Source organism: Penaeus chinensis, chromosome 22, assembly GCF_019202785.1.
Source record: "Penaeus chinensis breed Huanghai No. 1 chromosome 22, ASM1920278v2, whole genome shotgun sequence".
NCBI lineage: Eukaryota > Metazoa > Arthropoda > Malacostraca > Decapoda > Penaeidae > Penaeus > Penaeus chinensis.
Genome location: NC_061840.1, coordinates 20,420,607 through 20,448,603, shown reverse-complemented (window position 1 = coordinate 20,448,603; position 27,997 = coordinate 20,420,607). Strand labels below are relative to the sequence as shown.

Genomic DNA, 27,997 nt, shown 5'->3' with positions numbered 1-27,997 from the left:
TCTCCCTCCCTCCCTCCCTCGTCCCTCCCTCCCTCCCCCTCTCTCAAACAGGCATCCACGCGTCTGCTTAATGGCCGGCACTTAGAGAGACTAAAAAAAAACTGTCTTTCCCCTCCGCCTGTGCCTGCCGGAGACACACGCCCGATCCCGAAGCGCCGGGAAATGGGGGGGGGGGGGGTGAAGGGCGTCTCTCTCCTGCCGATCGCAGCATCCACGCGCTCGGATCACGTCCCTCTTGTCCCTCCCTCTTCTTTTCTCTCCTTACTCTTCATCTCCTCCCTTCTCTTTTCTCTCCTTTCTCTTCATCTCCTCTCTTCTCTTTTCTGCCCTTTCTCTTCGTATTCTCTCTTCTCTTTTCTTCTCCTCTCTTTTCATCTTCTTTCTTCTCTTTGCTGTCCTTTCTCTTCATTTCCTCCTTCTCATTTCTCTCCTTTCTCTTCATCTCCTCTCTTCTTTTTTCTCTCCTTTCTCTTCATTTTCTCTCTTCTCTTTTCTGTCCCTTCTCTTCACATTCTCTCTTCTCTTTTCTCTCCCTTCTCTTCATCTCCTCCCTTCTCTTTTCTCTCCCTTCTCTTCATCTCCTCCCTTCTCTTTTCTCTCCCTTCTCTTCATCTCCTCCCTTCTGATCGTCTCCCTTCGTCGGCGAGAAATTCCCCCCAAGAGGAGCGGATGATTCTCTTAATCCCGGGGGTAATTGGCCATTGACAACTCAATTGCAGATTGAGAGGGATAGTTGTTGCAAGGGCTGCTCGCGGGAGGAGCAAGGGGGCGGGCGAGGGGGAGGGAGGGGGAGGGGAAGGGGGGGGGAGGGGGGGGTACGGCGAGGCGGCCAAGGAGGTGTGTAATCTCGCTGTCGTCTGGCGGGTTAATTGGGGGGGAGGGGGGAGGAGGGGGTTAAGGGGAAGGGGGAGAGGATATGTGTATGTGTGTATAGGGGGGAGGGAGGGTTGTTTGTGTGTGTGGTTGTTTGTTTGTTTGTTTGTTCTGTGTGTGTGTGTTTTTGTGTATGTGTGTGTACTTGTTTGTGTGTGTGTGTGTGTGTGTGTGTATGTGTCTGTGTACACATTGTATCAGTACAATTGTATATGTGTTTCTCCCTCTCCAGTACCGACCTCCCCTTGCTTCCTTCCCTCCCCTCCTCTCCCTCCTCCCCATCCCCCTCCCCCTCCCTGTAGGCGTGGGAGAGGAAAGGCAGGCGAATCGGGCGGTCGGTGGGCGGCCCTGAGAGAGAGCGAGAGGAAGTGGTGTGTTTGTGGGTTGGGAAAAGCGTAGGCGGCGCAGAGGAAGCGGGCGGGCGGGCGGGCGGGATGGGCGGGCGGGCGGGATGGGCGGGGTAAGTAGGATTAATGCCCGACCGTCCGGGAGTCAGGATAAAGGGGGGAGGGGGGAGGGGGGTATAGGGTGGGGGAGGGAAGGAGGGGGAATGGGGGGAGGGAAGGGGGATAGTCTGTATCAAGCGCTTTTGAACATTATTTTTTTCTGAATGATGATAATTCTATTTTCTTCTCTTGTTGTCGATGGTGGTGATGATGTCTTTGAAGGTTTCGGTACATCTGTTTTCCTGGAAAGATAGACAATGGCATTCGTAGATAAATAGAAAGTTACTTATTATTGCTACGATATATATATATATATATATATATATATATATATATATATATATATATATTTGTATGTGTGTGTGTGTGTGTGTGTTTATGTTTATATATATTCATCTGTGTGTGTTTGTGTGTGTGTGTTTGAGTGCGTGTGTGTTCTGAAGGTGTGAGGCATTTGGTCATCAAGATGCCTGTCAACGTAGCCACAATAACAACACTGACGCCTCTTTGTTCTTCCACCTCCCTTCCACTTCCCCTTCATCCCCACTTGCCTCTTCTTCCATTCCTTTGCTTCTCTTCCTCTGACGCTTCCTCCTCATCCTCTTTTTCCTCTTCCTTTTTACCTCCTTCCTGAGATCTAAATATTTTGTGAGTTGCTCTTGTTCTTCCCTCCCTCCCTTCCTCCCTTCTTTACTCTCTCCCTCTTTCCCTTTCTCAATTTCTCCCTCTTTCCCTCCGTCTCCCTTTATTCCCTCGTCCTTGCTTCGCCTTCTGTCTCTCCTCTCCTCACTCCTCCCTTCCCTTCCTCCCTCCCTCCCTTCCTCCCTCCCTCCCTCCCTCCCTTCCTTTTTTCATCTCCTCCTCTCCCTCTCTCCCTCCCTTCTTCATCTTCTCTTCTCCTCCGCCCTAATACCGGACGGGAGCAAAGATACCGAAAATAACGCGGGGGGGGGGGGGGGGGAGCGGGTGAAAGGGTGAGGCAGAGAGGGTGTGAGGAAGGGTGGGAGAGAGGGGGAGGGAGGGAGGGAGGGAGGACCTTTCGCGGATGTTCTGCATGTGTGGTAGATATGTCGATGGAGAGGAGAGCGGGGGAGGGGAGTGGCAAGTGGACGAGGAGAAGGAGGAGGAGGAGGAGGGGGAAAGAGGGAGGAGGAGGAGGAGAAGAGAGAGGAAGGAGGAGGAGGAGGAGAAGAAGGTGGATGAGGAGTAGGAGGAAGAGGGGAAGAGAGAGGGAGGAGAAGAAGGAGGAGAAGAAGGTGGTGGAGGAGGAGGAGGAGAAAAAGAGAGAGAAAGGAAGTAGAGTAAAGTGGATGAGAAGGGGAAGGAGAGGAGAGAAGGAGGAGAGCGATAATAAAAGTGATGATAATGAATATGAGGACAGTGAGGATGATAATAATGCTAATGACCACGACAAACATCAGAAAATGGAAAAGAAAATGGAGGTAAAAGAAAAGAATAGAAATACAAAGATGAATAGATAGGCGAATGAGAGAAAAAAAAGAAGTAAATAAGATAAACCGGGAAACGAAAAGGAAGAGAGAGAAATGACAAGAAATACAAGCAGTATTTCATTCCTCGTTTCGGTACCTGCATGTCTCCCCCTTCCCTCCCCTCCCCTCCCCTCCCCTCCCCTTCCCTCCCCTCCCTGCCCCCTCCCTGTCTATACCTCCTTCCACCCTCCCTTTCCTCTATCCCTCCATCCTTCTCCCTTCACGTATTCGCCTCCCTCCCCTCCTTTATCCCTCTCTTCCTGCACCCCCCCCCCCTTCCGCCCTCCCTTTCTCTCCATCCCCTCCATCTCTCTCCTTTCCCCTCCCTCCCTCCCCCTCCCTCCCCTCCCCCCCCCATTTTCCGCCCCTTGAAGTCGCTTATACCAAGTCGATTTATTGTGACAAGGAAGCTCCTCATCTTGCCAGATTTCCCCTTCGAAGACCTCAAGGAGGAAGGAAATAAAGAGGGGAAGGGAAGGAGGAGGAGAAGAAGAGGGGAGAGGGGGAGAAGAAGAGGGGAGAGGGGAAGGAGGAGAGGGTAGGGGAAGGGGGGGAGGAGAGAGGGGGAGGATAGCGACGGTGGGGTAAGGGAGTGGGGAAAGGGGGGGGAGACAAGCAGGGAATTCCCCTCGAGAAAATGTCTAGAATTAAAAGGGGGAAGCGAGGGGGGGGGGGGGAGTCGAGGGGAAAGGGGGTCGTATATCAGACTGACAATCCTCGAAATCAGAGAAGCTAAAAAAAAAAGGAATAAAAAATTGTGAATACAGATGTGGATGAACGCAAAAATTACAGCGGACTCTGTTTTGGGATCTGGAAGTGGTTGCTTATAAACGCAGTAAGATCAGAAAATAATGACAATAAGGATGATGTTGATAATAATAGTAATAACAATTATGGTTATGATAATGATAATAATAATGATAACAATGCCAATGATAATAACAATAATAATAATAATAGTAATAATAATAATAATAATAATAATAACAATAATAATAATATTGATAATAATAATGATAATGATAACAACAACAGTAATAATAACAACAACAACAATATTAATAGAAAAAGAAACTACAACAACCAACAACAAAACCACAACCCACACCACCAGCACCAAAAACAAACACAAACCAACATCAACAACAAAAGCAGACCGCACCGCCGCCGCCCGGAGACACGAGCGCCGCTCCTCAGGCCCTCGCGTGAAATCGGCGCCGCGACGCGCATGCTCAGCAGCGTAGATCCACCTGGCCGGGATTTCGTTATATTCTTGGCTTCCGGCGTGAGGTTTATGGCTGTTCTTTACATGTGTTCTGCGTGTTATAACGGCCGTGTCACGCCGCTTGGGAGTCGTAAAGGCTTGCTCTTGTGAGGGATGGTTAAAGGAGGAAAGGTGGGTGGGGGGGGGGTGGGGAGGTTGGGGGTGGGGTTAATTTTGCGAATAAATGGTGAATGGGGCTCGTCTGTTAATGGGGGAGAAGATTGCTTTTTTATTACTTTTTTGGTTCTTTCTCTTTTCTTATTATGTTTTTTTTCCCCTTTCTTTCCGTATCTCTCTCTCTCTCTGTCTCTCTCTCTCTCTCTCTCTCTCTCTCTCTCTCTCTCTCTCTCTCTCTCTCTCTCTCTCTCTCTCTCTCTCTCTCTCTCTCTCTCCCCCTCCCTCCCTCTCTCTCTCTCTCTCTCCCTCCCTCCCTCCCTCCCTCCCTCCCTCCCTCCCTCCCTCTCTCTCTCTCTCTCTCTTCCTAATCTTCATCGCTATTTATTAAAATTGCCCCCTTATTCTCGTCTCTTCTCTCCATAGAACGGAGAGAAAGAAAATCAAAGAAACAAGAATAAAAAAAAGAAAACGAGAAAGGTAAAACTGAAAAAAAATAAAGAAAAGCCGGCAAGGATTTAAATAGAATCGTGGGAAATCTTCGCTGGATTTTCCCACGCTCCGAAATGTCTGAGATGCCTTTGCGCTGTTAATCTTGGTGGATGCTGTGACGGAGAGGAGAGGGGAGGGGGGTGGGGGGTATGGGTGCAGTGGGGAAGGAGATGGGGGGGGGGCTCAGAGAGTGAGGGGGGAGCGGAAGATGAAGAGGAGGAGGAAGAGGAGGAGGAGGAGAAAGAGGAGGAGGAGGAGGAGGAGGAAGAAGAACAGGAGGAGGAAGATGATGATGGTGATGATGGGAAGAAGGAGGAGAGGGAAGATGAGGAGGAGGTAGAGCATGATGATGATGACGAGGAGGAGAAGAAGTATGATGAGGCGGAGGAAGATAAGGATGGTGGTTATGACGAGGAGGAGGAGAGGGAAGATGATGATGATGATGTGCAGATGGAATTAGTGAAAAAAGAAAAGAATATGAAGGATGAATAGGATAAGCAGAGAGAAGAGTGAAAAACGATGGAAGTATTAGAAGGAGGAGGAAAAAGAGGAGAAGAAAGAGAACAAGAAAAAGGAGGAAGAAGGAGAAGAAGGAGAAAAGGAAGAAGATGAAAAAGAAGAAGAAAAAAAATGAGAAGAAATAGAAAAGAAATAAGAAGAAAAAAGAAGGAAGAGAATAATAAAAAAGAGAAGAAAAAGAAGAAAAGGAGGCGGAGGAGGAGGAGGAGGAGGAGGAGGAGGAGGGAGGAGGAGGAGGAGGAGGAGCGAGCAGTGAGCCACGTCTTATCAGCGTCTATGCAAACAAGTTTTCGATCATCAAAATTGGCAAGATGACTATGAAGCTGTTTTAATTACGAGCGAAATGAGGACAAGGGAGCTTCTTTGGTATCTTTGTGTTTGTGTTATTTTCTCTCTCTCTCTCTTTCTCTCCTTCTATCTTAATCTCTCCCTGTCTCTTTCTTTTCGTTCTCTGTTTTATTTTCTTTCTCTGTTTCTCTTTGTTCTGTTTTTCGTTTTCTTCGTCCCTTTTTCTTACTTTGTTTATCTTTCTTCTCTCTCTCTCTCTCTCTCTCTCTCTCTCTCTCTCTCTCTCTCTCTCTCTCTCTCTCTCTCTCTCTCTCTCTCTCTCTCTCTCTCTCTCTTTCACTAACCCTATATGTTCTTCCCCGTATAAGGACGTCCGCGCTCGGGTTCACTAAATGCATCCCGTGGCATCCTTCTCATGCAGCATCACGCGTCCTTCGATAAAGAGAGAAGCAAGGAAGCCCCGAGAGCGTCGCGGGCGTCCTGCCGCAGCATCCCAAGAGGCGACCCCAACTGCGCCCTCCGCGAGGACCTGGGTACGTCCCTTGGGCACCCCCGTCACGTCCTCATTTTATTCTCGGCTGGCTGTCGATATGCAAATCATCTCGCAATTTGTATACAATCACAAGCGAATATTATCGGGTTTCATCGCGGACTCGAGACGGCCGGGCAGTGAGCCTCGAGGGGAGGAGGAGGACTGAGGGGCAGCGGATCTGGGTCTCCCCGAGGAGGACGACGCCGCGGCCGCCGACGCCTCCGCGGTCCCGGCCGGAGTCCCGCTGCAATATTCAAATTTTCTGCAACTCCCTTCTCGCGATCTTATCGGAAAGAGTTGTTTGTTGGACGCTTCATGTAGCTGATGCTGATGGTTTTGTTTGTTTTGTACACGTTAAGAGAAAAAAGAAAATAGAAAAAGAGGAAGAGGGAGGGAGAGAGAGAGAGAGAGAGAGAGAGAGAGAGAGAGAGAGAGAGAGAGAGAGAGAAGCGTCGGAGAGGGAAAATAAAGAGATCGTTTTCTCTCTTCTTTATTGGGCTGTTGAGTACATCGTATATATAAAAAAGGAGGTATTTACTTTGCGAATAATTCATCTTAATATTAACACACGATTGCTGATAAAACCTGTGCTACAGTTTATTAGTAACAGTACGATGATCCTCACTAGCATTATCATCATTCTTATTTACCTTCGATTGTTTATTTTCCTTTTTTTATGTTAATGCGGCAATCCTTTCCTGTTTACTGCCAACGCGGGCAGTAATTATCCTACCGTTTTAGTGCGTTGTTCAGTGTTACTTCTACTTAGTGTGTTGGTGATGGCGTTGTTGTGATGATCAGGCCTCTTGCTGGCTCTCATCTCTGGCTCTTTCTCCTCTCTTTATTCTCTGCTCTTTAACCTTGTAGTGGCTTGTATCAGTCTTGCTTTTATTATTATTATTCGGGGTTATTGTTGGCCAGCTTGGGTTCGGTTCCGTTTTATTATTTTTGCATTCCTGCGGCTTGCTATTGTCGTCTGTGCTGGTGTTTTGTTTTGTTTTGTTCGTCTCGCGATTATTAATTGTTATTGCCACTATTATTGAGTTTATCGTGTGTTGTGGGCTGTTATCGTCGTCTTTTCTTGGGGTTGATTTTATGGTTTATTGATAGTCTGAGTAAAGCGTCTCTTATTCTGATACTAAAATGTTTTCTTTCCGGCAGATGCTCGGCGGAGGCAACTTCTCCACGCTGCTCACCCTGGCCGCTCTTCAGGACGGGAAGGGCGTCCCAGGGCATGGCGTCCCCCTCCCCCCCACGATGGACACCCACAAGTCCTTGCCCACCACGCCCACCACGCCCACATCTACAGGTAAGTCGTGATGAGTTTGATTTTCTCGGATTACAAAAGCGATAGAAGATGACTCCGGTTTTCCCGCGCTTTGGCTCGGCATTCCTGGGAAACGTCGGGGAGGGCCGCCCGGGGGAACGGCGGAGAGGGCGCGGGGTTAGAACATTTTTGTGTTTTAGTGCGGCCGAATTATGTATGTATTGGGAAATTGTTTATGCATATTTGAGGAGTTGCTACACCCACTCCCCCCGTCCGGAGCCCTCATGCAGGGCCTCATAAACCCCTCATGCACTGTGTCATAAACCGTAATACGGCTGGTTTTATTTCCCGGCGGGCTCTCAGACCTTCGCGAGATGGCCCGGGAGGTACATCCCGGCGCCGTGGTCTCTCGCCGAGATTATATCCCTGAGAGCACTCCTATTAATTTAGACTTCTATACCTTCCACACCCCTGAAGAGTGATTAAAAGATAGGTTATTCTCTTGCATTCTTTTCAAGTCGGAATGCCATATGCTCTGCTTCGACTCTTCCCCTTTTTTATAACACTTACGATCTGCATTTTTACGACAGTCGGCCGACGCTCGCTGCATAGGAAGCGCGGCCTTACCGTGGTTTACACATCACCTTCGCGGCTTTTATTATAATCCGTCCGCCGGCCAACTTTTTCCAAATTCGAACGCCTCGTTTGTACCTTGGCATTCATTAACCTCACAGATAAAACCGACTCCCAGCCATTGTTCTGCCGGACCTGTAGCTTATTTCTGAAACGTTTCGGGATGAAAAGGAGAAAGAGAGGAAAGAAAGAAAGACAAGGAAGAGAAGGGACGGAGGGAGGGGCAGGGGCAGGTGGGGGGAGGGAGCAAGGGAAAGATCATTAAGAGTTTATATTTGTTGTTTTTCTTGTGAAGGCGGGAACTCGTGTTATAATGGCGACCTGGTCCTATCAGATCCCGCACTCTTAATATTCAAAACATGTCAGGTTCCAACTGTCATGACGAACGTATGCTAATCGCTAATTTCCATAAACTTTCATGCAATATATAAAAGCTTTACATGCTTTTAATTATCTAACATCGTCCGTGTAAGTTTATAAATAAACGCAAGCTGAATATCGGGTTACCATCCTCGGATATTGGTATTCTGGGAGACTCGCCGCCAGCTGATATCGTAGAAAACGGAGAAGCTCCTTCTCGATTTATAGCATTTGGGAGGTGGGACGCCGCTGTTGGTACCCACGGCACATGCCCATCGCGTCTTATGCTTGTTGCTTATCTTTCCCTCTCTCTGGCCTCTATTTATTTCTTGTTTTCTTCCTTTTCCTTCTCGGACGTCTCCGCCGCGACGGCTGGTGGCCTCGGACCGCCATTTTGCGCGGATTTGAATGTGCGAACTGACGATTTCGATCCCGCCGCCGCGCGCTGTCTCTCTATCTCCCTTTTCCTCCGCTCGCCTCTTCCCGCTTCCCTCCTCCATCCATCAGTGTCGGAGCTCTATCCTTCCGCGTCCTTCTATCCCCCCTTTCGATGTGTCCCTTATCAGCGCCTCGCCTCGTCGCTGGACCTGCCTACGTGGGGACATCGGCTGGGGGGTGGGGGGACTCTCTCGCCTTCATCCGGGTCTTTCTCCGTCAGCTGGGTCTCGGGCTTAATTTATTTCGATCTTTGGCGGGTAAGTTGGAGATCTCTCTGCTTGGAATTGCAAGTTCTTGTTCTTTTTTTTTTTTTTTTTAGATTATCATTATTATTGTTGTTGTTGTTTTGCGTTGTCCTCTCCCATGTTTCTTGCTATTTCTTCTTATCCTCTCTTATTTTCTTTCTTTGCTTGTCCTGCTCCTTGGTCTCTCATATTTACCCTTTCTTCCTCCTCCTCCTCCTCCTCCTCTTCCTCTTGTCCTTCCTCTCTCTCTCCCACTCCTCCTCCTCCTTTTCCCCTTCCTTCATCCATCTCCCCTCCTCCCCCCCATCCCCATCCCCCCTCCCCCCTCCCCCCCCTCCCCCCGCTCCAGCCACGATGACGGGGCGCGGAAGGTATGAAATCTATTGAATAGCCGACACCAACCAAAATGGACATGTTTATTAGGGCATTAATATTTTATAGCTTTTCTCTCTTTCTTTTTTTTTCTCTCTCTCTCTTTCTCTCTCTCTCTCCTTCTTCTTCTTCTCCGGGATAGGTCCTCGCCGCGACCCGCCATTACACGGGGAAGTTCTTTAATTATCTGAGAGCTCATTTGGCCGCGGATTTTTATTCTCCAAAATGCTTATCATTATCCTGCCGGGTGTTGTTTATCGTGGGTGTGGGCGGCGGCCTCAGCTTTCCGGGGTTTGCACTTGTATAAATGGGTGTATGAATATATATAAATGTGTGTGCGAGTGTGTGTTTGTGTTTATATATATATATATATATATATATATATATATATGTGTGTGTGTGTGTGTGTGTTTGTGTGTTTGTGTGTGTGTGTGTGTGTGTGTGTGTGTGTTGTGTGTGTGTGTGTGTGTGTGTGTGTGTCTGTGTGCATGCCCGTATATATTCATCTGTGCATATATGTATTTGGTGTACGTATGTAATCACTTACTTACCTATGTATGTATGTATGTACGTATGCATTTATACACCCGCCGTATTGAAGATGAAAGAATTTTCGTTATCTCTTTCTCTTCCTCCCCTCCTTCCCTCCTTCACGCCCCCCCCCCCCCCCTCTCGCCCAACCAGTACATAACCCCTACACTAAAAAAGCCATTTTGAATTTAAACAGCGCCGTCAGTCGGTATGAATGAGGACTTGCCGGGGATCTAAAATTATCCGAAAAAGGATAAACCGGAGCTCTTGGGAAAGGCTCTCTGTCTGTCTGTCTGTCTGTGTGTCTGTGTGTCTGTCTGTCTGTCTCGTTCTCGCTCTCTGTCTTTCTCTTTCTCTGTCTTTCTCTTTCTCTGTCTTTCTCTTTCTCTGTCTTTCTCTTTCTCTGTCTTTCTCTGTCTTTCTCTTTCCCTCTTTCTCTCTCTCTCTCTCTCACACACACACACACACACACACACACACACACACACACACACACACACACACACACACACACACACACACACACATCATCATCACCTCACCAGGCCTTTGGCGTGCACGTACTTAAGAAGCCTTGTACATCTCAGCGTAATAAATTTAATTAGAGATAATAAAAACTAATTCGAAGATAGACTGCTTGCATGAGGAGGAGACTCAATGAGCTTCGAGATATCGGAAGCTGTAGAGAAAATAAAGAAAATATAATTGGTGCTGATAAGTATTAAAAATCATATGAGATTCTAAGTAAAAAGGAAGGTAAATTGATGTTGATAAGGATTGTAATGATATGAAACGCTAAATGTTATTGAAAAATGTAATAGATATTGCAATTATATCCAATGCTGAATGCGGATAAAAAAAAGGAGATTAAAGTAGATTAGTATTGCAATGATATGCAAAGTTTTATGTAGATAATAAGGACAACTCGTATTGATAACTCTTGCAATATCATGCAACGTTTTATATAGACAATAAGGGAAACTCATGTTCATAAACATTGCAATGACATGCTACATTAAAAAAACAAACTCTATTACAAGTGAAGCGTCGTTGCAATAGCTCTTCGCAACTATCAAAACCATCAGAAAATATTATCGGTTGCAACACGTCCTAAGGTTTTTTCGGCTTGGCTGGTCGTCTCGAAACTGCCAATTTTACGTCTTGCGTTTTCGAGATGGATTAGAGCGACGTATATGAGAATCACGGGACTTCAAAAAAAAAAAAAAAAAATGAAAGGCCCTTCCCCTCCCCCTTCTCCCCCTCCCCTTCCTCCCTTCCTCTCCCCTTCTTCCCTTCCCCCGCTCCCCCACCTCCCCTCACCTCCTCTCCCCCCCTCTCCCCCACCTCCCCTCTCCCCCACCTCCCCTCTCCCCCACCTCCCCTCACCTCCTCTCCCCTCCCCCCCTCCCCCCTCTCCCCCCTTTCCCCCTCCCTCTACGAGCTTCTGAAAGGCAGATTAGCCAAAAGGACGAACTGCTTGGATGAAGGTAGTTCCGTCCTTGGCTGTTTCGAAGTCTTTCTGGTACTTGATCCGCCTGACTGGGGACGGATAATGCACGACTTGGATTGGTTCGCTTCATTAGGGTTCTATAAAAAAAAAAAAAAAAAAAAAAAAAAAAAAAAAAATGGTTGGTTCTCTCTCTCTCTCTCTCTTTCTCTCTCTCTCTCTCTCTCTCTCTCTCTCTCTCTCTCTCTCTCTCTCTCTCTCTCTCTCTCTCTCTCTCTCCCTCTCTCTCCCTCTCCCTCTCCCTCTCTCTCCATACCTCCCTCCCTCCCTCCCTCCCAACGCATTTCAATTTTTCTTCTTCCACACCCTTCGCATCTTACCGAAAAGGAAATCAGCCAAAGCGAAGAATAAAGACGAAGGAAAAGGGTAAGAAGGAAGGCAGAAGCCGAAGAAAGCCCCGGGTCCGCTCCAGTGAAGCTTGCATAATGTAGCCCTGGGTAATTTTTCTGGTAAGTGGAATGGCCAATCCCTCGGCGGCCAAATTAGCATTGGCAGAGATCTCCGAGAGCTAAAATTCGTAGTATCAACAACCCTCTTTGTTGCTAAGTCAAGATAATGTTCATAAGTCATTGGACGAGTGGTACGGGTGGAGAGAGGGGCAGGGGGAGGGAGGGAGGGAGGGGAGGGGGAAGGGGGGAAGGGGGAGAGGGTGGATCTGGAGGGAGGGAAGGGGTTTGTGAAGAGAGGGAGGGGCTTGGGAGGAAGAGGAGGAGGAGGAGGAGGGGGGAAGTAGGGGGAAGAGGAGGAGGAGGAGGAGGCTCGAGGGGGAGGGGGCAGAGGGGAGGGGTGTTTAGCTTGACCAATGGTCCAGCTGGAACGGGTGAGGCCCCCCCGCCAGGCCTTTGGGACACGGGCGAAGGGATGACCACGCCTGGAGGAGGAGCCTGGTGTCCGGCCGTGGGAGCCAGAGGATCGTCCGAGGAATATGAGATCGGAGTCCAGGCCGAGGGGTGGTGGGGGGGAGGAGAGGGGGGGGGGTGTCGCTGTTGCCGCTGCTGTTGGTCCCTCCCCCTCTTCTCCAATTCCCTCCCCTCCCTCCCTCTTTTCTCCTTGGCCCCCCTATCCTCCTCGCCCCCCTCTTTTCCCTTCTCCTCGCTCCCCCTTCTCTCTCCTCCTTCTCTCTCTCTCTCTCTCTCTCTCTCTCTCTCTCTCTCTCCCATCCCCCTCTCTCCCTTCACCCTCCACCTCCACCTCGCCCCCTCTCCCGCCTTCTCCACCCCCTCCCGCCTGCCCCCCACCCCCACACCCCCCCCGCCACGGCAAGACAATGGCGGCGTTGTTGCGCATTTTTGACTCAGGATGCGCAGAATCATCGCCGATCAAATATTTGGGCTGCGCGGGGCGGGAGGCGATGGGATCCGGTGATCTTGGCCCAAACACCGCCCGGCCCTGGCCCCTTTGCCCTCGCCTGCCTCTCATCCCTCCTTCTTCTCTCTTTCGCTTTCGCTCCACTGTCTTCCTCTCCCTCTTTTATCCCTTCCTTCGGTGGGTTTTTTTGTTTTTTTTTGGGGGGGAGGGGGTCATATGTAGGTTTCTCATACCTCGCATTTTTTTTATTTTTCTGAGCTTTCTTCTCTCTCTCTCTCTCTCTCTCTCTCTCTCTCTCTCTCTCTCTCTCTCTCTCTCTCTCTCTCTCTCTCTCTCTCTCTCTCTAGCTTTCTTCCTCTCTCTCTTTTTTTCTTCTCCTTTCTGTCCCTTTCGCCTGCTTCTCGTTCATACTTTTAACTCTTCTCCGCGCTTCTTCCTCTCTTCGCACCTTTTTCCCCTCTTCTCCCCCTCGCTGCCTTCTCTTTACGTATCTCCCCTCCCCCCCATTCTCTTCCTTCGTCTGCATCTACATCCTCTCTTTCGTTCTTTCATATGTCTTCCTTTTTTCCTGTCATTGACCCCCCTATCCCCCCTCCCCCCCCTTTAAGACAACCTCAGGCGTCCGTCCCAAAGTCGACATGCTAGAAACTCGAGCGCTGATTGGCTGAGGAGAACGTCCCTCAACGGCTCGGCGGAGAAACACGAGCGCTCATTGGTTGAGAGGAAAATCTTTCACAGGTAGTTCGAGAATTTGTAACTCCGAGGAGGAGAAGGAGGAAAAGGAGAAGGAGAACGAGGAGGAAGAGGAGGAGGAGGAGGAGGAGGAGGAGGTGGAGGAGGAGGAGGAGGAGGAGCAGGAGAACTAGGAAGAGGAGAAGGTGGAAAAGGAGAAGGAGGAAGAGAAGGAGGAGGAAAAGGAGAAGGAGGAGGAGGAACAGGAAGGAGGCATGGGGGAGAAGGAAGAAGAGGAGGAGGAAAAGGAAAGGGGTGAGATAGAAATTATAAAGACGAGGAAGAGAAGGAGGAGAAGGAGACGAAGAAGGAATGAAGGAGAGGAGGAGGAGAAGGAAAGAGAGAAATGATAAAGTCGACAAGGAGGGCGAAGGAAAAATTATAAAGAAGAGGAGAAGAAGGAATAGCGAAGGGGAGAAGGAAAAAGGAGAAAGAATGGGAAGAGAAGGAGAAGGAGGAAGAAAAGAAGGAACAGGTAGGGAGATAAAAGAGGGAGGTAAGAACAGGAAGAAGACGATGAGGAAGACTAGGATGAAGGATTGGGGGGGTGGGGAGGATCAAAATGAGGAGTAGGAATAAGAAGAAAGAGAAGAAGAAGAAGATGAAGCAGAAGAAAAAAAATATGATGATCATAATAATAATAATAATGGTAATAATAATAACTACAATAATAACAATAATGATAATAATAATAAGAAGGAAGAGGAGGAGGAGGAGGAGAAGGAGGAGAGGAGGAGGAGGAGAGGAGGAAGAGGAGGAGGAGGAGGAGGAGGAGGAGGAGGAGGAGGAGGAGAAGGAGAAGGAGGAGGAGGAGACGGAGGGCGAGAAGACAACTGTGACGATCAGAAAAATGAAGGGAAAAAACCGCGGCTGAAGATGAAGACACACAGCGAGCGGTCAGCCGGCCCGCCCGCCGCCATCGGCAGGTAAATGTTTGTCTTTTCTTGCAGCCTTTTTGTCTTAAGTGGAACGCGGCGATTTATTAAAGAAAAGAAAAGAAAAGGAAGGTTTTTTTGTTTTTTTTTACCGAAAGTTGGGTATTTTTGAAATAGAAAACGGGGGTGTTTGTTTAAAGTAAATGGGAGGGTTTTTGAATAGATGGAAAACGTTTTTTTTTTTTTTTTAATATATATATATTTTTTAGATAGACAATGAGGAATTAGTGTAATCCTATTTTTTGTTGTTTTTTTATTATTTTTTTATTAGAATCTCAGCCATTGACGTCCCTCATAGCCTGTGCACCCCCCCACCCTCCCCTCCCTTTCCTTACCCCTTCCTTCCCTTCCCCCTCCCCCCCCCCACCCCCTCGTGCCACGTGACAGTCGTTAGGGCGTGCGGAATTGCATGATACTCTCACCTCAACGGACCGAGGTGTCACGCTACCCCCCCCCCCCCCCCCCCCCCTCTACCCCTTCCCCTTCCCCCTTCCCCCTTCCCTCCCTTTCTATTCTCGTGCTTTATTCTTTTTTTCTCTCTCTCTTCGTCTTCTTCTTCTTCTTTTCTTTTCAGCGCGTATCTCTTTCTTTCTTTTTATTTCTATTTTTTTTTTTTTTTTAGTTCTCTTTCACTGACACAAAAGTGCATTGACGAAAAAAAATGTAAGACAAAAAAAATAATGATAAAGGAAGTGGACCGAAAATGCGATTAATTTCTTTTTCCTTTTTTTTTTTTCTTTTCTTTTCTTTTCTTTCTTTCTTTTTACTTTCGATAATGAAAAGTAAAATAAAAAAAATCTCGCTGATGAGTCATTTGGAAGGATTTTTTTTTTTTCAATTCTTTATTCTCTCTGTATCCTGATTCATCCATCTATCTACCTATTCCTTTGTTTTTAGTTATTATTCCATCCAATTTATTCATTCAAAGCGACAGAAAAAGACCGACGAACAGAAAGCTTAAAAAAATACAAATAAACAAATAAATAAATAAAAGAACAAATAGTTACAAGTACATAACCCCACACCGCCCTCCCCCCTCCCCCCCGTAAAAAAAAAAAACAGAAATATCTTCTCAAAATAAGAATAGAAACAAAAAAAAAAAAAAAATCTAAATAAAAGGAAATCAAAAGAAAATTAATTCCGACACAAAGTCTCCGCGGCGGACAAGGAAGGTGAATAGATGGAAAGGAAGACTTCTTGGAAAACGTCATTCCAGTCAATGGCAGTTTAAGGGGGGGAGGGGGGAGGGGGGGTATCGTCCGTCTCATCCTCCCCCTCCCCCCCCCCCCGTCGCAACCCTTCTGGGCATAGATGGGGGAGGGGAGGGGGAGGGGGGAGGAGAGGGAGAGGGAGACAGGGAGATAAAGGGGGAGGAAGAGGAAGAGGGAGAAGGAGAAGGAGAGGAAGAGGAAGAGGGAGAAGGAGAGGAAGAGGAACAGGTTAAGGGAAAGGAAGAGCGGAAGGGGGAGATAGTGGGAGTGAGCGAGGGAGAGGAACAGAAACAGTGAGGAGAAGGAGAGAAGAACAAGGATAAGGAGTAGAAAAAGAGAGAGAGGAAGAGGGAAAGGGAGGCGGTTGTTGAAGAGAAATAATGAAAGAGAGAGTAAGCAAGATAAATATGTATAGATATATACAAGAAGAGACAGCAGATGAGAGATAGAGAAAGAAAGAGAGAGAGAGAGAGCGAGCGAGAGAGAGAGAGAGAGAGAGAGAGAGAGCGAGAGACAGAGAGAGAGAGAGAGAGAGAGAGAGAGAGAGAGAGCGAGAGAGAGAGAGAGAGAGAGAGAGAGAGAGAGAGAGCGAGAGAGGTCGAAGCAGGGTGACGTGGCATCAGAACCTCATGAGGCCGCCTCGAGAGATGGAGGTTTTTCGAAGGAGGTATGAAGGAGGAGGGGAGGCAGGGGGGGGGGGGTGTTAGAACCTCCAGGATCTCCTCTCTCTTTGTTCTCCGCGAAGTCCTGCTTGCTCAGTCACAGCCCACTTGGAGGTCTCTTTTCCTCCTGCCCCGCCTCTTCCTCATTTTCCTCCTCCTCCTTCTCCGTCTTTCTCCCTTTCCTCCTCCTCCTCCTCCTCCTTCTTCTTTTCCCTCTCCGTCTTCCTCCTTTTTTCTCCTCTTTCTATCCCCATCCCCCATTTCGTCCCCCACACTCCACTCCCCAACACCACCCCCACCCTGTCACCCCCCTCCCTCCCTCCTTCCCTTCCTCCCTCCCTCTCTCCCTCCCTCCCTCACTCCCTCCCTCCCTCCCTCCCTCCCTCCCTCCATCCATCCATCCCTCCCTCCCTCCCTCCCTCTCTCCCTCCCTCCCTCCCTCCCTCTCTCTCTCTCTCCGAGCTTTTCTTATCTATTAATTAATCCGTACGAATAAAGGTGTTCGTAGTCTCGGCCGCCCATAGAGCGAAGCGGGCGCGGGGGGGAGGGGGGGAGAGAGGGGGAGGGGATCTATTAGTTGGGGGTAAACGGGGGGAGGGAAGCGGTGGGAGGGATAAGGAAGAAGGAGAATAAGGGGTGGGAAGGGTAAGTAAGAAGGGATAAAGGAGGGGAAGAGAGTAGGGGAGGAAAGGGAGGGGAGGGGTGAGGGAGGGGAGGGGTAAGGGAGGGGAGGGTGGCGGTGAAGGGAAGGTATTTGGGAAGAAGTCTATGGGAAGGTGGGATAAGGGGGGGGCAGGTACCGGGGAGGGGAAGAGAAGGGGAGGGAGGGGGGGAGGAGGATGTATTGTTCGCTATAATGCACGATTTGATGCCTCTCTCTTCTCCCCCTTTGTTGCCGTGGGATTGTGTGGGCGGCGTGTGGCGCTTTGTGCGCCCGTGTCTTCCTGCGCCCACCCACCCCCCACCCCCCACCCCCTGCCCTTCCTACCCATGTATCATTCTTCTCTCTCCCTTCCCTTTACTCGTTTCCTCTCCATGCCCTCTCCTTCGCTCGAGGAGGACGCGGCGACGGCGAAACAGACGCGCAGAGGCCGTAGAGGGCGGGCGCGAGGCGTGGGCGAAATGGGCGCCGGGTGTCGTGGGCGTGGATAGCAGGAGGGGGAGGGGGAAGGGGGCCAGGTGCCACCTCATCAAAAGCTCTTCACTTCGGGTCGTTCGGGTGACGCTCGGCCCGAGGGTCGTTAGCGCAAGATTGTTTGGGTAAGGTCAGCGTTGGCAGCGGACGCCCTCGCGCTTCGGGGATAAGGAGAGGCCGTGGGCGTGAGGTGTGGGCGTGCGGCGTGGGCGTGGCTGAAGGCGTGGTTTTGCCAGGCCTAAGGACTCGACCCACGTCCCCCGCTCGCTCACACGCCGTGGTTAATGGCGCTCCACTCCGCTCATTAGACAGGTCGGTACCCGCGCGGGGAGGGAGGCAGGGAGGGGGGAGGGGGAGGACCCGCACGCCACGCCATACCCCACCATACCCCACCATACCCCACCATACCCCACCATACCACGCCACGCCAAACTATATCAACCCGACAAGCCACCTCTCTTTGTTTTCTTATTTCCGCTGAATCATTGCGGGTGGGGGAGGGGGAGGGGAGGAGGGGGGAGGGGTGAAAGAGCTCTCAGGAGAACTCACATCGCCACGCCCTCGAGGTGCCCAGGATAACCACGCCCACTCTCTCTCTCTCTCATCATTTTTCATTATTTTTCTTTTATTTGCTTGTTCTCTCCTTCCTTCTATCTCTCTCAGTCCCGCTCTCTTTCCCTCTTTTTCTCCCTCTCTTTCTCTTCCTCTCTATATACCTCTCCCTCTCTCACCTACTCTTTCTCTCTCTCTCCGCCTCCTTTTATTGTTACATCTTTACGTCCCTTTTTCACGCTTTTCAAACTTCGTCAACATCATCATCTTGCTCTTCCCTCCTATTCTTGCCACCCCTTCCCCTTCTTCGCCCCTCCCTCCCTCCCTCCCTCCCTCCACCCCCCCCCCTTACCACATTGGAGATGACAGTTACTTTAAGATTACCTTCCGCACCCTCCCCCTTCCTCCTCCTCCTCCTCCTCCCCTCCCCCCTTCCCCCCACCTAACCCCACCCCCATCCCTAACCAACCTGAGCCACGTGGCCGCACCCCTTCCCCTCCTCTCCCCTCCTCCTTCCCCCTCCTTGCTCCCCCCACTCTCTCTACTTCCCATTCTTACATCCCCTTCGTTTCTATCTCTCCCTCCCCCCCTTTACCTCTTCCTCTCCCCCAAACCACCCCTCCCCCACCTCTACCCCCAACCATCTATGTCCCCTAGCTCCTGACCCCCTACCCCCTCTCCCCAACCATTCATATTTAACACGTGCAAATACAATACAAACGTCCCTCCCACACCCCTCCCCCTCCCTCCCTCCCTCCCTCCCCATACACACGTGTATTCAAATCATCTCTCTCACGCACGCAGTCCACGTAGGTATGAATATTCACTCACAAATGCTTTAGAAATGGACAGATAGATGGATGAGTAGATGGGGAGCTGGATAGATATAGAGATATTAATTGATGGATGGATGGGTAGATAGGTTGACGAATAGATGGGTAGATAGATGAGTGGATGGATAGGTAGATAGATGGGTGAATGGGTAGATAGATAGAAGAAAATGATGAAAAAGAAAATTAGGAGAGGCAATAAGATGAACTGAAGGAAGAGGAGGAGGAGGAATAAAATGAGGAGGAGAAATAGGAGAAGAGAAGGAGAAGGGGGAATATAACAAGAAATGAGATTAATGAAATGAGGAGGAAGAGGAAGAAGAAGAAGAAAATGGAGATGATGAAATGGAGGAAGATGAATATTGGGAGAAAGAAATAAGGAAGGGGGGATAAAATTAAAATGAGGAGGATAAGGAGGAAGAGGAGATGGCATAAGGTGGCGGTGATGATGATGAGGAGGAGAAAGAAGAGGAATATGATTATGAGGCGGAGGAGGAGTAGGAAGAAGAATTTAAATAGGAGGATGATGATAATGAGGAGGAAGAAGATGAGATGGAATAAGATGACGATTATGAGGAGGAGGAAGAGGAGATGGAATATAATGACGATGAAGACGACGATGATGATGAGGAGGAGGAAGATGAAATGGAATAGGAGGAGGAGGAGGAGGAGGAGGATGACGATGATGAGGAGGAGGAAGATGAAATGGAATAGGAGGAGGAGGAGGATGACGATGAGGAGGAGGAGGAAGATGAAATGGAATAGGAGGAGGAGGAGGATGACGATGAGGAGGAGGAGGAAGATGAAATGGAATAGGAGGAGGAGGAGGATGACGATGAGGAGGAGGAGGAAGATGAAATGGAATAGGAGGAGGAGGAGGAGGAGGATGACGATGAGGAGGAGGAGGAAGATGAAATGGAATAGGAGGAGGAGGAGGATGACGATGAGGAGGAGGAGGAAATGAAATGAAAAGAGTGAGGAGGTGGAATGACGATGAGGAGGAGGAGGAAATGAAAATGGAATAGAGGAGAGGAGGAGGAGGAATGACGATGAGGAGAGTGGAAGATGAAATGGAATAGGATAGGGAGGAGGATGACGATGAGGAGGAGGAGGAAGATGAAATGGAATAGGAGGAGGAGGATGATGACGATGAGGAGGAGGAGGAAGATGAAATGGAATAGGAGGAGGAGGAGGATGACGATGAGGAGGAGGAGGAAGATGAGGAGGCGGCGTGAAGACACGGGATGATGAAGGCGCCGGTGGCCGGGCAGGAGGGCGGAGTGACGGAGCAAATATTTTCTTCCTCTTTTTATTCTTCTTTTTTTAACTTCACCCCATGTGGTGCCGCCCCAGACTCCGCCCCCTTCTCTCGGCCACGCCCACTGCCACTCCTCCTTCAGCCCTTCTGTCTTTGGGCGGGTCGGGCTTGCATAGGCCTATGCCCGGCCGTGCCAAGGATCAGGTGCTTCCGCCTCTCTCTCTCTCTCTTTCTCTCTCTCTCTCTCTCTCTCTCTCTCTCTCTCTCTCTCTCTCTCTCTCAGTCTGTCTGTCTATCTATCTTTCTATCTGTCTAACTACCACCATTATTTGATAACATCCAGTCCTTCCCATCTTTTATCATATTGTTATCATCTCTCTCCTTTGTTCTTTTTATGACAACCTTTTTTTTGGAAAATATAGAGAAAAAGCGGAGGAATATTAAATTATAAAAGACAGTTATTAATGCTGGTTTTTAGTAATATTTGTTGCTATGGTAAATTTATTTAATCTAGTTATGGTGTTTTTATATCTAAATTATATCGCTTAAGATTAAGTGTTGCAGACGTTTCCTTTTTCTTTTCTCTTCTTGTGACAAGTGATGTGTCTATCGTAAACAAATGCGGAATTCACCTGCCCTGAGCATTGACCAGTAGAAATGAAGTTCCCATTTCTTCCTATTCAAATTCCTTTCCCGGCGCCGACCCTTCTTTCCTTCGCCGACGCCGGCCGCCAGCGACGTCCGACCGAGATTCTCCTCCGCGAACGAGATCCGTATTTTCTCTCCCTTTTCCTCCTCTTCCCCCTTCCATCCTCCCTTTAATTATCTAAATCTACAGCCTCGGCAGAAGAGGGCTTCGCCGCCTCCCGCCGGGACGTGATGGCCGGCGGTGGCTGAGTCCCGCTGGCTGCGAATCATTAATCTTGAAGAAAATGGAGAGCTCAAGTCTTGGCTGCCGGCGACGACGAGTGGCGGCCGGCCTGGGCCTAAAAATATAAGCGGCCGCCCGACCCCGACGCTCGCTATCTCCCTCGATCGCGGGTCGCCTTCTCCCTCGTTGTGTCTTCGTCTCCCTCACCTCGCCTTTTTATTGGCGTCTCATCCGCGTGTCTTCGTAGAGGCGTCCTTCTTCCGGCCTCAAGTTCCTCCGAAGAAGGGCCTCTGCGCCGGCGAGCGAGCGACGGCGGAGACGCGCTCGGAGACCGCCGCGTACCTTTCCTCCGAGGAACAAAGGCGTATCGACAAGCGTGCTTTTGTTTTTAATTGGACGCGTTTACGGCGAGGGCGTGCGTGTGTGGCTGTCACAGAGGATGGGCGCGAACAAGGGCGTCGCAGAGGCTTTAACAAACCGCGGAAGACGAGAACGACGAGGCTCTCCGCCGCGTGCCAAATTGCGGCAATATTTCACGCGAGACGGCGATACCAACCACCTGAGATGCGGCGAGAGGAAGGAAGGGCGGGGGCTCCTCGCCTTCTCTTTCCCTCTCTCTCTCTCTCTCTTTCGTGTAATTGCCATGTTTATCAGTCATTTACACGGCGCACAATCCCGCGATGACTTATGGCTGGCTGACGGTCCTCCCCTCCCTCCCTCCCTCCTCCCGCCCTCCCCTCTCCCTCCCCTGACACCTTCTTTTTCTGGAAATAGGAAAGCGAACAATGGCCGGCGAACAAAGGGCGGCGGAGTCGGCGACGCCCTCCCGCCGCCCCGCCGCTCAGGGCCCTTTTGTGCGCCGTGTCGGGCCGCCCGACGCGTGGCCATTCGTGGCCCGCGTCTTGGCTTTCGACGTCGCCCTTAAGGCTCGTCTTCGCGCCTTTTGTCTCCCTTTTCCCCTCGAGAGATCCCCGGACTGCCAACTTTCCCCTCGCCAACGCCAATGACCGACGGAGGCGGTGACGTCACGCCCCCCGGCCTCTCCATTGGCCGCACGAGCGAAGTGGCGCCATTCTCCCGCACTTACACGCTCATTTTAGCCCGCTTTGTCACGATTTTCCGCCAATCCACGCACGTCTCGGAGGAATTCTCCTGAAGACGGGGACGAGGCCCTTCGCGCACCGGCCTACCTAGGTGCGGGATCGCGACCCTGGTCTCCTTTTCACCTGTGCCTCCTCCTCTCCTCCCTCCCTCCCCCTTTCTCCCTTTTAATTCACGTTTCTCTTTGCCTCCTGTGCCTGTTTTCTTCCTCATTTCGCTCTTCTCTGTTCCCTGGGTATTTGTGTCCTCGTTTTGCCTTCTTCATTTCGCCCCATATACCTTTTTTCTCCTCCTACTCCTCCTCCTCCCTTTCCTTCTCCTCTTCTTCCTTCTCTTCCCTCTCTCCCCTCGTCTCCCTTTTCTCTCTCTATTATCAGGTAAAGGATATATACTTCTCAGATCGCAGTTCTTCCTTCTCGTTGTCTTCTTCCTCCGCTTACCTTCCTCTTCTCCCTCTGTTTATTGTCTTCCTCCTTCGCCTTCCCCCTTTTTTTTTCCTCCTTCGCCATTTTCTCCTGTTTACCCTTCATTTCTACCTTCCACTCACATTTACCCTGTTCTCCTTGCCTATCCGTCCCCTTTGTATCCTCCTCCTCCACCTTCTTCTTCTCCCGAGTTCCATTCCTTCCCCCTTCGTCTCTACGTCCCCCCCACTCCTCCTTCCTCCCTCCTTCCCCTCCCTCCTTCCCCTCCTCCCCTCCCCCCCCTTCCGTGATGACGTGGCTACACCACATTAACAACTGCTGCACAAATGGAAGGCCAGATGCTAGTGGCGGCGGCGGCGGTGGCGGCGGTGGCGGCGGCGGCGGCGTCGGCGGCAGACTCCTGAGGCCATACAACCACCAAAACACAGGACCTGAAATCTCATTAGTCCTCTTGGTGGGGCCGAATGGCTGAGGGAGGTTAGGGGGGGGAGGGGAGAGAGACAAGGATTAGGAGAGGAGGAGGGTGGGGAGGGGACGGAGGGAAGGAGATGAGATGAGAAGGGGAGGGAGGGAGGGGAGGAGGGTGAGGAGGGAGGAGGGGAAGGAGGGAGGAGGGGGGAGGGGGAGGGGGAGGAGGGGTGCCATAGAGGGAAAGACGTTTGAGATGAAGGCCGTTTTATCTCTCGTTAACCTATGTCCCTGTTTCTTTCTACTCCTAGGACTTGAGTCTCTCTCTCTCTCTCTCTCTCTCTCTCTCTCTCTCTCTCTCTCTCTCTCTCTCTCTCTCTCTCTCTCTCTCTCTTTCTTTTATTTCACCCTTTCTTCTACCTTATCTATTCTTTTTTTTCTCTCTTATTTTCGTTTATCTCTTTTTTTCTTTTCTTTTTCTCTTCTCTCTTCTCTCTTGTTTATAAAATCCCGACACACACACACACACACACACACACACACACACACACACACACACACACACACACACACACACACACACACACACCCGCTTCAACATCCTCCGTGAATGATAATAATTAGAGGATATGACAGATGTTGTTCTGTGTCAGAAGGGAAGGAGGGGGGAGGGGAGGAGGGGGTAGAGGAGGGAAGGGGAAAGGAGGGGTACCATCTCCACTCCCCTCCCCTCCTCTCCCCTCCATGTCTTACCTCCCCTCCTCCTCCCTTCCACCCTTCTCCCCTCTCCCTCCCTTTCCCTTCCCTTCCACCTTTCTCCACCCTTCTTTCCTCCCCTTCCCCTCTCTTCAACTCCCCCCTTTCCCCTCCCCTCTCTCACCCCCCCCCCCTCTCCCCTCCCCCAGGTGCTACCTTAATTAATGAGACTGATTATCCCTCATCGGATCCTGAGACGAGAGAGCACGGTGGCACTCCCAGCCAGGCCCCGGGCACAACAGGTGGCACTGGCTGGCTTGGCACGGAGGGGGGGGGAGGGGAGAGGGGGGAGGGGAGGGAGGAGGAAGAAGAGGAGGAGGAGAATACACGAAGAAAGTGATAAACAGAATAACGGATGAACAGCGACGCAAAGATGATAGATAGATAGATAGATAGATAGATAGATAGATGCAGATATAGATAGATAAATATGGATAGATATAGATAGATACAAATATAGATAGACAGATATAGATAGATAGATATAGACAGATAGATAAATATATAGATGGTATAGATAATTTAAAAAAGAGGTTTAAAGCGTAAAAAGTATAGAAATCTTGATAAAAGATGATGAAGAGTGGTAAACGAATGTGATAGACAAGAAGACACAACAAGGAGAAGAGAAGAACAAGAAGATGAAGAAGACAAAAAAAAAAGAAAGAAAATCCACCATGCATGATTTCGCATGACCCGAACGCGCGGAGAAAAGGGACATGCGATGCCAAGTAATTAATTATTCAGATCATTTTCATTTCTGGCACTCCTTCTCCGCTTCCGTCCACAGCAGGTGTTGATCTCAGGTGGCACTCGGGGGGGGGGATAAGGGGGGAAGGAAGGAAGGAAGGAAGGAAGGAAGGAGGTGGAGGGGGAAGGGAGAGAGAGATAAAGGGGGGAGGAAGAGAGATAGAGGGGTAAGAGGGGGAAGGGAGAGAGAGAAGAGTGGGGGAAGAGGGAGGGAGGAGGGAGGAGGTGGAAAAAAAAACGAGAGAAGGTGTAAAGGGAGAGGAAATGGGGAGGGGAGAGAGGAAGTAGGAGGTAGTGAGGGAGGGGGAAAGAGAGTGGAGGGGGAGAAGGGAGGGGGGGAGAGAGAGAGAGGCGAGCGTGGGTGTGTTAAGGGATAGGTCAAGGGAGCGGGAAGGGGGAGAGGAAGGAGAGGAGGAGAGAAAAAAAGAAAGAAAAGGGGAAGAAGAGAGAAAAGAAAGCAAGATATCTGGCCCTTGCTTTATCATCATCATTATTTTCATTATTATCATTATTATTATTATCATTAATATTATTACTATTATTACTTTTATTTTTGGTATTATTCTGATCGGATCTTATCACTGCAAACACAGCTCTATGATTGCAGAGCTATTATCAACCATATCTTTGTTACCACAACTACCACCTTACCGCTACCACACCACCACCCACACCCCTCCCCTCCACACCACATACCACACCACAGCTACCACAACACCACCACAAACGCCAGCCAGAGTTTTTTGCTCTGTCCATGTGAGAAGAGCCTGAGGAGTGTCCATTTACTCAGCTGTTTCCCAGGATCTCATATAAAGTCCCTGCCAGATACGGTGCCCAGTCTCCCCCCTCCTCCTCTCCCTCTCCTTCTCCCTTGCCATCCCCCTCACTCCTTTCCCCTCCTTCCCCCTCCCTTCCTCTCCCCTCTCTCCGTTGTCCTCATCTTTCTTCTCTTTCTTCTTTCTCCCTCTCCATCCCTTCCCCTCCTCTCTTCCTCTCCCTTCTCCTTCACTTCTCTCCCCCTCCTTCCCCTTCTTTTCCCTCTTCCTCACCCTTCATCCCTCCCCTTTCTCTCTTCCTCCCCCTTCTCCTTCCCTTCTCTCCCCCTCCTTCCCCTCCTTTCTCCCTCTCCCTCCCCCTCCATCCCATCCCCTCCCATCACCCCCTCCCTCTCTCTCTCCCCTCCTCCCTTCCCTCCCCAGCATCTATCTATCCTTCTCCCTTTGTCTCTCCCCCGAACAGAGTGTGGAAGGACAAGGTAAAACGTTCCACTTAGGGAAGAGCTGTTTGGCACTCTCCCCCCCCCCCCCCCCCCCGGCCTTCGTGTCGTTTGAGGGGAATGTGTGGGCTTTTGTTGCTCGAGATAGTGATGTTGTTATTGTTGTTGTTTTACTGTTTTATTGTTTTAGTGGTGTTAATTAGTGTCATTATTCGTTTGCATTATCACTATTATTATTATCATTGTTATTATTTTTATCTTTATTATTATTATTATCATTATTATCATTGTTGTTATTGCTGTTATCATTATCATCATCACCCGATCTTTTATCATCATTATCACCATCACCAACACTCTATTTCTTATTCCCTCCCATTCGCAAATTCATCAATCACCATAAGTCATAATTATCAGCATTGCCTTTGTGTCTGTTTATTCGCATGATCAAACTTCATCCGAAACTTTATCCTGGTCCACTCCCCCTCTTTCCTTCTCCCTCTATTCCCTCCTTCTATCCATTATTTCTCCTTCGTTATTCTCTCTCCAGAAATTTCATCCTGGTTCCCTCCCTCCCTCCCTCCTTCCTTCCCTCCCTCTATCCCCCGTCCCTCCCTCCTTCCTTCCCTCCCTCTATCCCCCGCTTATATATATTTTTTTTTCTCTCTCTCTCCTAGTTCATTATGCTCATTATTCTCCCGTCTGTCTACGTCATTCGTTGCGGTGAATCATTCATTATGGTTTGTGTGTTGCCGATAAACTGAACTCGATTTACAAGAGGAAGGCGAAAGGGCGGTTCTCGTCGCTAATGCTGTTGTTTTTGCTGTTATTATTGGTGTTATTGATATTGTTATTTTTGTTATTGTTGGTGTTATTGATATTGTTATTTTTGTTATTATTGGTGTTATTTATATTATTTTTGTTATTATTGGTGTTATTGATATTGTTATTTTTGTTATTATTGTTGTTATTGTTGTTGATGTTATTTTATTTCTCATTACTATTATTATGGTTAGTATTGTTGTTGTTGTTATTAATTATTAGTATTATTGATGTTCTCAATATCATTTAGCAGTTTCTGAAACAGGCAAATTGCACTTCAAACGTAATTAAATCGATGATGATGATAACGATAACGATGATGATAGTGATGAAGTTGGCCATACTAATAGCAATTACCATGATGACTGTGATAATGACGATGATGATGACACTACCTATTTACACTAATATTAATGATTATGACGATGATGTGTGGTCGTAGCGAAGATAGTCATGATGATGAAATAACATATACAGTAATGAAGTTTATATATTACTCTTAGTTAGGATGACGATGGTAATGATGATAATGGCCATGTTTACAAGAATAATAGTGATAATAATGATGATGATAATGATGATGATGATGATAGTGATGATAATGGTCATAGTATAAAGCATAATGAAGCTGACAGTGTTGATGATGATGATGATAACGCATATCTCTTAAAACTAGAGTGGGCGTGCCTAGCGAAGGCCCTCCCCTCCCCCTCCCCTCCCACTCCCCTCCCCTCCCCTCCCCTCCCCTCCCCTCCCTCCCAACTCCTCCTCCTTCACGTCGATAATAATCCCCCACCCCCACCATCTGCCCCCCCCCCCCTCTCCCAATCACTAGGGGCGGCGCGTGACAGGACAAATATTCGTGGATAAACAAACATGCATAATCGATGGAGGCATAAATATTCTTACCGGCGCGGCGGGGAAGAGTAGGGGAGGAAGGGAGAGGGAAGGGAAGGGAAGGGAAGGGAAGGGAAGGGAAGGGAAGGGAAGGGAAGGGAGGGGGGGAAGAGAGAGGTTAAGGGGGGGGAAGAAAGAGAGCTGTACATTGAAGAGAAGATGGGTAGGGAGGGGACAGGAGAAAAAGAGAGAGAGGGACATAAGTAAGGGGAGATAGAGAGGGAAGGGAGAGGGGAAGGGAAGAGGGGAATACGAGTACGAATTATGGGTGAGGGAATGGGAAGGAGGATGAGTTAGGGAAGTAGGGGAGATGAGAAGAAAGGGAGAGACATTAGAGAAAAGTAGAGAGTCGCTGGAAGAAAAGGGAAATACCGCAAAATAGAAATAATTGTTCTTGTTTGTGTAACAAACTGAAGGAGAGGACAGAGAGAGGGAGGGGAAAGGAGGGGAAGTAAAATGTCGATACGAATATGTAAATTTGTGTATTTGTGTGTGTTTGAAGGGTGAGGAAATAAGGAGGGAGAAGAAAGGAGGAAAGAGGAGGGAGGTAGGATAGGAATATAAAAAAAAGAAGAGAAATAGGGAAGAAAAGAAGGAAGGAAGTGAAGGAAAAAAGGAGGAACAGGAAGAAGAGGAACGGGATAAAAACGGAGAAGGAAGGAGGAAAGAGACGGAGAAGAAAAAGAATGAATGGACTAAGAAAGGAGGAAGGAGGGAAGTGGTAAAGAGGGAGGGAGGGAAGGGGTAAGGAGGGAGGGAG

General features: G+C 49.2%; 1 protein-coding gene across 5 annotated transcripts in view; it reads left to right on the top strand.

Annotated features, from left to right (window-relative positions):
- LOC125036818 (zinc finger protein castor homolog 1-like) overlaps window positions 1-27,997 on the top strand; it is a 149,839-nt gene that overhangs the window by 92,717 nt on the left and 29,125 nt on the right. For 4 of the 5 annotated variants that reach the window (XM_047629683.1, XM_047629682.1, XM_047629681.1 and 1 more), the window contains exon 3: window positions 7,180-7,327. In XM_047629683.1, coding sequence (XP_047485639.1) covers window positions 7,180-7,327 — 148 coding nt within the window. Of the gene's footprint in view, window positions 1-6,436; window positions 7,328-27,997 lie in introns of those variants that run through there. The other variant, XM_047629685.1, reaches the window with a different exon arrangement.